The 10,233-nt window shown below is 31.5% G+C and overlaps 1 protein-coding gene across 4 annotated transcripts in view; it reads right to left on the minus strand.

Annotated features, from left to right (window-relative positions):
- Positions 1–9,232, minus strand: part of LOC139514465 (uncharacterized) — a 46,585-nt gene extending 37,353 nt beyond the window's left edge. The window contains exons 1-2 of one of the 4 annotated variants that reach the window (XM_071303772.1): positions 8,781–9,232; positions 4,203–4,803 (exon numbers count right to left, since the gene is read on the minus strand). In XM_071303772.1, the coding sequence (XP_071159873.1) occupies positions 4,203–4,739 (537 nt within the window). In that variant the 5' untranslated portion in view covers positions 4,740–4,803; positions 8,781–9,232. Of the gene's footprint in view, positions 1–4,202; positions 4,804–5,180; positions 5,312–7,871; positions 8,219–8,780 lie in introns of those variants that run through there. The other 3 variants (XM_071303771.1, XM_071303769.1, XM_071303770.1) reach the window with 3 other exon arrangements.
- Between the last annotated feature and the right edge of the window lie 1,001 nt (positions 9,233–10,233).

Genomic DNA, 10,233 nt, shown 5'->3' on the forward strand with positions numbered 1-10,233 from the left:
TTATGGTTGTGACTTCGGATTAGCACAAAATGCTGCATCGTGGCGAGAATAAGGTTTATCTTATAAAGCTGCTTTTGTCCTTATAACAGCTATGCCTAATAACGTAGGTTAGTTTTTTAGTCACGACCTTATAAAATAAGAAAACACATTTTTTTTCTAAATAAAACTTCAGCCCAGCAGATATGAAGATGGTTCAGAAAGCTGAGAAAAAGTGAATTAGAAAACTAATAAATGAGTTACGAGGCAAAAAGGGGACTAGATATTTATCATAAAAGATATGTCGGATTGGATAGAGTCAATCAATTTATCCTAAGCAACTGTCCAAAATGGGTCTATTATAAAAGAATAATGCAAAAGGGACCTTTTTCGTACAACGAGCTTGTCATTCTAATACCGTCACGGGCCAATTATGTATCAGTTGCTTATTTGAAACATCCCAAACAACGTCTAATAAATAAATTTGAAAATATTTTGTGTATCGTTGCTTTTGTTCATGTTTACATTGATCTGACAACGATACAATTAATCATTTAAAAAGTAAAAACATTAACACATATTTAAATGGCCAGGTTTCACATGTTGTTTTTAAAAGAAGGATAGTCTATAACATACATGTATGTTTGAATATATTATAAGCAAATATTAAAATATGAAAAATGAAAGTAAATGTTTAAACATCATTATACATAGGAGTTGTAAAACTTCAACATGTGTGCAAACTTATATGGTAATGTAGATAGTAATGTAGTCCAGTAGTTCTTTGAATTTAAATTGAAAAATCTTTGTAAATTATGTGGAAATTTTTCTTTCGTCCCTGAAGATAAAAGTACATTGTATCCAAATCATGTTTACTTTCAAAGAAACCACAACTTCTTTCATAATGTTCATTCAGCAACCAAATTTAGCAGTACGCACGAATAACATTGTAAATACTTTCGATTATTAATTAATATGTCATGCCTTGGCCGGTAAGTAATGTAAACTGTAGTTGAACTACTCATTGAAGCAGATTAAATATTCTTTGTGATAAAAGGAAAGATATAACTCGCGTTCAAAATTTCAGTATTAAAAAAACTAAAAGTGCATATTTAATTTATTTGCAAGCATGACTGTTCGTTTCATGCACCAGTATTATCAAACTATAAGATGCCAAAAAAATCTATTTAATCATTAAAATATATCGTCTCTTATTGTTTCAATGTGTACTTGTACGAGCTTATACACCGTGTATCATCGTACAGCGGATATAGGTACTAACTAAGTGAGCGATTTTGATCTTACATGGTAACGAAAAATCTTTGTTTTGTTTAGAATTTCAAATGTTGAGAAATGTACATTGAATATTGATAAAGCAAAACAAAGATGTTCGTTACCTTGTAAGGTCAAAATCGATCATGCCCGCTTGGTTAGTACCTATATCCGGTGTACTGATGATACACGGTGTTATATGGTCAAGAATCATAGAGATTAAGCTGATGTCTACATAGATTCTACCACTGCATCGAGTGTGATACGATATGTATCCACTCGAGACAGTTAAATTTTCAAATTTAAAACGCGAGGCTCGCCGAGAGTGGATAAATATCGTATTACACGAGATTTGGTGGTGGAATCTGTTTCTCTAATGATTTTCAAATAATAAGCAGGCAACATTTTTTACTTTTCGAGTGATCTGCAAAAAGATGTGTTCTTTCTACGTCACGTTTATATCAGGCATGGTCGCCTTTATTCGTGTCGTCACAAAAGGAACCGTTTACTTCAGAGGACAGCAAGAAAATTCGACGTCATAATCGGATTTTAACCAATGAAGAACTGAATCAAACAACTTACACGTTGATTAAATTGGTTTTTTTTTTTGTATATACTGAAATGCAGTGAAGTTTAGCATTTGATAGTTCATTGATAACATTCTGGTGTATCATAAACAAACAACTTGTAACATCTCATTTCATTGGCCGAAAGATTCAAATACAACAACAATGTAGTCAGTGTGCACGTGAATTGACACAGGTGACCGACAATGGAATGTACTATGTTACTACGAACGTAAAAACAAGGATTTCATTTTGTATAGTTTACAAACCTTTGGTCAAAAGAATTAAATAAATCTATTGTTAACTTCAAATAGTGGGGTCGAAATATTATACTGATATTTTGTATTAAGTAATATTCTAAGTTCTTTATGCATGCAGCAGCTCAATTATCGTGTACCGCATAATGAGAAATATAAGGATAAAATAAAATGCATGTGCCGCTTTTATACGGATATATATATGAACCACTTTTAATTTCTTTCAAACTGACGATAGGTTATAATCCTAACAGTGTCGTAGTCACTTATAATAAGTATCTCATAATACTGATCCATTACAATAATTAATGATAGGTTGCACTGACATTCCTCTTTTATTATTTTCATGCTATAAAACATACACAAAGTAGCTAAGCGTACCATAAACGGAGGAAATTGTCCCCCAAAATAGAAACAAAACAAATTTAATCGTATTATTTGTGCACCTAAATGAATTCAGTGAAGGCATGCTGTTGTAATAAATTGAAATGTTACATCGGCGAAGATTATTTCTTTTGCGTGTGTTGAACAAAATAATGAATTAATACTTGCGAGAAATGTCGTAGTTTATAAGGAATAATTCTCGTTTGAATTGTTTTACATTGTCATATCGGGGCCTTTTATGACTGACTTTGCGATATGGGCTTTGCTCATTATTGAAAGCCGTACGGTGATCTATAGTTGTTAATTTCTGTGTTATTTTGGTCCCTTTTGGAGAGTTGTCTCATTGGCAATCGTACAGCATCTTCTTTTATATATGTATTTATAGTATACAAGCTAGGTATTGTACCGCAGTTAAGATTTGTCACTTTTTTAGAACACATCCGTAAAAAAACGGACGCCCACCGGACGGAAGGGATCAGAAGGGCAAACATACCACATCTTCTTTTTTAAATATAAATGTACTGTTTTCGATTTTAAATGGACGAACATTTAATTTTTAATTTTATACTGTAAGAATAGAGCTGCATAACATTGTTGAACTATTCGCTAAAGTACATGTAGTATGTATTCGTATTTAACATGAAATACAAAACGAAACATGTATGATAAAATGATAAACAAAATATCAAGAAATTAGGGATGACTAAATGCATGTACAAGAAGAAACTCACCTTTTTATCAAAACATTTCATGAATAAACACTTTTTTTAAAATCTGATTGTTTCTATTTACATGTACATATTTACAATATACAATTTACGTTCGTTTTTCAACCGAGAATAGCAAAACCTCATGAAGTATGTCGCTGGAGTTTATTAACTACATTTAATTCCCCTGTGCCATGATTTGCCATCTCTGTTCTTTTTTTTTAACAAAGCATGGTTGGTTACATGTTACGAATTTACTTACAATTTTTTTTTCTCTCAAGTAAACGGAATCAGAAAATAAATCACCATTCTATGTCGAATACCTAAAACTTGTCAAAGAATATGAAAAGTGTTTGTAGAAAAATACGGTTTCATTTTTCAAGTACAACGCTAGTTCATCGAGTCCATTGAGTGAAAAAAGGCAGGATGAGCAACTTGGGGGGAGGAGGGGAAGGGAGTCAATGAAAAACATATGTGGATTGAGTTTTTTTTTTAAATTTTTCATTGAACTTTTGATGTCGTCCCTTGATCCAGAGGACAAATTTGAATTAAATATTTCGATGTGAAAACTGTTAAGATTTTAAAGTTTAAAATTTTACTATCAATTGCAGAAAATTATAAAACCAATGAATTTCACATGCACATTTACAAAAGCTAGAATTGTGACTGCATAATCTAGAACACAATCATGTACGCAAATACGACGATGGAAGCTTTAAACGACCTTGACCAGCTACGTGAATATTAATCAGTCCATTCAACGTTATAGTACGCGTGTTCTATTTTCGCAGGTGTGAGGTCGAAGGTTTGAATTGACCAATGAAAACGATCGTTCCTTAAAGAGTTAATCTAATAAAGTTTGTTTGACTGATTACGTCGCAATACCTTTCGCTAAGCTTTACCGCATATGAGTATATATAATGGGTGCAGATAGGGATAAATTGACGAAGAATTAGAGAAACATCTATAAATTATTAGAGTAAATTCACTATAATAAAGAATATTGGAAAAGGGAGGCAACTGTGGTTATTTATACTTACCATGTGAAGTAACCAGTACACGTGACGCTGATTTTCATAACAACAAAGAAGGCTACCTTCATCTGTTTTCACTCTGTTAATATTATACAATTGTTTATAAGCGGATAATGCACTTCTATGTAGTCCAAGACCATTGCAAGCAATACATACTTGTGTTTCGTTCAAAGTCGATAAAATTCTAGGCGAATCTCTATTACCGTATAAAAATAGTGTGCATAAAATACTTATTGCTAGAAAAAAATTCAAAACTAACGAAACAGTTGATTTCACAAATAAATGTTTTTGTCCGATGAGATTTCGAAAGAAAATGGTTATGAATTCACGTCTTGTTGATGTATTTCTTGGTGTGGGTTTTGCCGCTGTTGATATATTAATCCCAAAGGCCCAGATAACTTCTTCTCGTTTCCCATTTGCACAAGTTGATATTTTTTCTCCTATTTGACTCACGTATCCTGTTTCTAAACAGGAACAGTTGTTAACACAGTAGTTGCAATTATCGCTTGATGATGACGATGAAGAACGTGTAAGATCATTCATTTGTCTGCTTTCATGCAAATGGTGTAATGCATCTTCAGCTCCTTTCTCGCATGAAGCTTTTTCACTGTAAAGTATAGATTATATATATTACAGATTTAAATAGCTAACACTAAAAAATAAAAAAAATATAAATTAGGATATGGCTTTCTTTGCTAGTAGCATTGAGGACGTTTATCGTAGACTTAATTACCTCAGACTTTATAATTAATTTTTATAAAACTACTTATTGCAGAATTTTTTTTTTTGTGACCCTAAATTAATCAACTTACAAAAGAGTTATCTCATGATAATATATTCTTAAAGTTAGTTAACCAAATTTGTTACCGATTACTTTTGTTTATGTCTAAAGCCCTCACAAAGTTAAAAAGTCTCAGAAATAAAATTATTTGCACAAATTGTCTTCTAGCGTACAACTTAAGTTCCTGGTACTTCCCAACTTACTTTACGCTTGTTCTTAGCATGATAGCCATCCAGGCACAACAACAACCAAAGCCAAATCTCTTTAAAATCTTTTATTGAATGTATCAGTTGTTATTTGTTAACTTTACACCGCAAGTTTGGCTGTAGTAACCTATATAAACATTGTATATACATGTATGATTTGTTTTTAATGTAAAACGACAAATGTGAGTCGAAAGGATGTTATATGCATTACTATTAACCAAGGTTAAGAATTTAATAAGTATATGATTATAAACATCTAATGATGACCCCGCCAGATATTCATTGTGACTGTTACTGTCAAACATAGCTTTAAAATATCATATTTTGAAATACTTGTAGATTTAATATAAAAAAGAAGATGTGGTATGATTGCCAATGAGACAACTGTCCACAAGAGACCAAAAATGACACAGACATTAACAACTATAGGTCACCGTACGGCCTTCAACAATGAACAAAGCCCATACCGCATAGTCAGCTATAAAAGGCCACAATGTTAAACAATTCAAACGAGAAGCTCTTTTTCATGAAACAAAATAGGATGCAATCATTCAATCTAAGCATACACTTCATACATGTAGATAAATTTTGTGGTTCGTCCGAAACGCTTTTCTGGAATTACCACTATCAGAAACTGCAACAAGGTTGAAAGTCAAGTAGGACTATGTATAAATACCCGAATACGCAAAGATCTGTACGACCAAAGGGATTTTATTCTAATTCTAAATCAATTCTTCTAAAGTTATATAGTTTGTTTAAGGGATTTCAGTAACTTATTTATTTGTAAATTCATCAACGGATCATTAACGAAAGTAAATTTATAATCTGGAATCTTTCCAATGGATTCAATATTGTACAGGTATATACCACCGTTATTAAAAATATGACGTAAGAGTAAACAGCAATATCGATCACTTCCTTTGCAGCTCATATATGATTTTAACAAAGTGCACGGAAGATTTGTCTAGTGAGGGTAGCCGCTGTCCAAATGATAGAACCACTGTCAATTTGATAATACATCATGGTCAGATAAGATACAGACTTACTGCCACTACATTTCAACTTTGGTGGATAGTTGTCTTATTGGCCATCATACCATATCACCTTATTTTTACACTTTCATTTCTTTCTACGTGATTGATACCTTTCGAGTGGTTATTATTAATCAACTGATTTAAGCAAACAAAACATGATGGATATTACTAGTGGAACAGAAACAGCCACTTATTTATGCTGATTTATTTGCCTTTGACTCCCCCAAAAAAGGGGGTAGGGGTTCACCCAATTACTTTTATTATGTAATATGTAAATTTTACGATATCAGAGAGAAAGCGAGCTATATCCTTCATATGCATGAGTTCAACCCATGGTACTATTTTTTCAAGCTTACTGAAGTCAGTCGGATATTCCTTTAGATTAACGAGTTTGTAGAGTAAAATTTGAAGAAAAATATATCATTTGCAGTGGCGGATTCAGGAGTGTGACTAGAGGTCGTAGTTTGATTGGAAAAAATATATTTTTTTTTACCATAAAATCCTCCAAAATTGATTTCTTCACTTTTATGCAATTACGTCCCCTTTTAAAAATCCGGGTTAAGTCCTTGATTTAATTGTTTCATGTATATTCAAAACACAGGACTCAATTTCGTCCTTATTACTATTCTCTATTCCAATTATCTTACTGCAACTGATGCTTTGTTACCTGATGAAAAGTTTTTAAAAGTGACGTAAACTGAAAATTTAAATATCTTACTCTGAAATTCAGAACACTAAATCCATAACTGTGCTGATACGAATTGTATGTCTAATATATAAGTACAAACAAATTAAAAAAAAAACGCATCCTCTCCGCAACTATTCGTCAGGTAAAATCAGTATATCTATGGCAACTGGATTACAAAAGAAGTTTTACAGCTAGGTCTAGCACTTTTGGAAAGGGTATCAATTTCAGTACGATGTATACTAAGAAGAGAACAATGGCTAGATAATGAATAAAGAAAAAATGGCAGGAAAGTGCACTTTTAATTTCATTTTCATATATTTACAGGCTATGCTTATATTTGAAAACCTATGACAAAACCAAAATATAACTTTGTGATTGAATCTTTATGAAAGTAAGAATATGTGAAATGATTGGAAATAAGTCAAAAAATGACATGGATATAAGCAACTATAGGTCATAAACTTAACGTCTCCTTAAGAAACTGTTAAAATTCATATACATAAATAAACCGCGACATAAACAGTTATTGCAAGTCGTAAAAGTTTTGTAAAATAAAAATTGGAAACCGCCTCATTAAAAAAAAAAATTGTCTTCTGACAAACAATTACTTGCTCCTCGATCAATCGTGACGGTATCCGATGGAGCTCTGGGTTTTCAGATATAAAAGTATGCTGGAAATATTTGGAAAACCCGGAAAATGGCTAAAGAAACCATTTCAATGAACGTATTTTCCAAATATTTAGATGTCTATATTTGAAAATTCTTTAAACAATATTTAGAAATGGTTATACAAACTATTGTAAGAACTAAATTTACTAGTAAGACAGTATACCTGTCTAACAAAATAATAGGCGACTCAAATTTAAGACAATTGAGGAACTATACAAATGTCTTTGTTTCAACAGTCCAGAAGTAAGGCAGTATTTATTTTATAAGGGCGGAACAACTTAAATTGAAAACTCTCACCCTGATTCTTCCATAATGTGATAAAAACTACGATGAATAGAGACTACACAAGTAAACAAAACAATAGTAAAATCAAATTCAATCCTCATTCCACATATTTTAGGACTTTCCATGTTTCACTATCGTCATAATATATGGAATACAGCTTTTCTTCCACTTAGTCTCTCACATTTTATTACTTTCCAGTTGAAAAAATGCAAATAAATCCAACCACTATTACTATTTTCAGTTGTATTTCCACTGCTATTGATTTTCGCCATATTTTGATGTTTTTCTTCAGAATTTAATAACAATTCGAACTGAGAACGCATGTTCTGTTACGAGGCTGCGATAAGTTATTGGTAAACATGGGTTTTCCATGATGCTCCCGAGCTTTTAATTGATTAATCTCATCATTAGAAAATTTGCATAAAATATTAATGATTAAAAAAGATGATGATAACAAGTTATCAAAAATATTATCACTATTTTTCTTTAAATTGAAAATCGATCTTTTGAAGGACAGTTCCTTAGTAGAACCTCTGTTTGTGCAACATTGCCGCATTAATTAATTAATGACGTCATTCCATTGTTGACGATCCGAGCACCACAGAGCTTGAATTATGTCCCTTGATAAATCTGACACTGACCTTTTAATTAAACAAACCACACTTAATCAAAACCAAAACACAACATTATTTTAAAAATATAAATAAAGCTATATACAAATATTATTGTTCGTAACACGAGATCAATAATACGGATTGTTCCAATATGCTTTTATAATTCACAACTGCAGCAACATTACAATTTGTTGACAAATTAAGGTTAATGTTTTTACCATTGCAACTAACAAATATACTTAATATATAACAATACATTCATATAAATGTCTAGCTTAGTGTCATTCTACCTTTTAATTTCACTTACCTTACGGAGAATACTATATGTTTACATTTTATCGAGTACTGTGGTTGACCTACTACAATTTTAAAAATAGATGATACAGAATACGGAAAACGCAGAAGTATTTAAGTCCATTTAAACGATATCCATTTAGAAAATAGTCCTTTGAAACGGTATCATACAATCCATATTTTGGCTATAGGTCCAGTTTCATTAAAATTTCATTTTTCAAAAGGCATTTCATTACCATTTTGCGGAAACCTGTACTCTGCCTATCGATCGTACACATGCTAAGTAGAGTGTGGCCGAGGGATATCTAATACTGGCATGTTATAAAATATAAACAAAACTATATTTGAAGATAGGGTTGGTTTTCTTCCATTTATGGATTTTTTGTAATTTTTTATGACCGAGGAGAACAGATTTTCTCTATAATTTGAGGTAAATAGCAGTGCAGCTGAGATAATTTAAAGTTTATTTATAGTCGATTGGAAAGCCCTTTGAACCTCAATAACTATCGTCAGCTGATAGTTGAACTCGCATAATAAATATTATGTTTTGGGTTTTCCACAAATTTAAATCCTATTTAATACATTAAATGACACTTTAATGGTCACTTTTCATATTATCGAGCACTGAAATAATTGTCTTTTCAATTGATAATCGATTTTAAAAAAGAATAAATTCTATATCCCGTTTCTGAATTTACGTTTTATAATATAATTATCATAATCAAATCCATGCTTTATTCTAATTGGAATAAATGTGGTGTTCTATTGAATAACGAATATAATGTGTGTATTGGTTTTTTTTTAAATATTTATTCGAATCAAAGTTGTTTAGGGTAGTCTCCATAAACTTCCTTTTTAATGAAACACAAATAAATGTGCACTTTTAAATAAGGCAATGTCATCAGCTAGCGATCATAAATATTAAAATAAACTTAGGTTAATAATGTATGAATGCTAAGATATATAATTATGTGTCCAACAATACACTTCAAAGCAGATCACGACTCCGAATTTCAATGATAGATTTAGTTTAAAATAAAAACATACAATTTTGGGACCAAAGAACCGTTCTATAAAGGTATTAGTAACTAAATCCATGCAAGTTACCTCCTGGACTAACTGGCGTAATTCTGAAAGTTCTAAATCGCAAGAACTTCTACTATCTAATATAAAAGGTTTTATTCCTTGAAAATGATCATTAAAAAGTGCTCAGAAAGCATCAGACAAGATTCCTCAGATGTTTTCAATATAATAATCTGTCATACATACAATAACATTGAGAATAGATATGGGGAACATGTCAAAGAACCCATAACCCGCCTAAAGAGTAAATAAAAAATAGCCTAAGGCCACCAATGAATGTTCAATACAGCAAGAATATCCTGCACACGGAGACGGACTTCAACTGGCCCCTTAACAAAAATGTGTACCAGTTCAGTGAAAATGGACGTCATTGTTATACTAAA

Source organism: Mytilus edulis, chromosome 3 (genome assembly GCF_963676685.1).
Source record: "Mytilus edulis chromosome 3, xbMytEdul2.2, whole genome shotgun sequence".
In the NCBI taxonomy this organism is placed as follows: domain Eukaryota; kingdom Metazoa; phylum Mollusca; class Bivalvia; order Mytilida; family Mytilidae; genus Mytilus; species Mytilus edulis.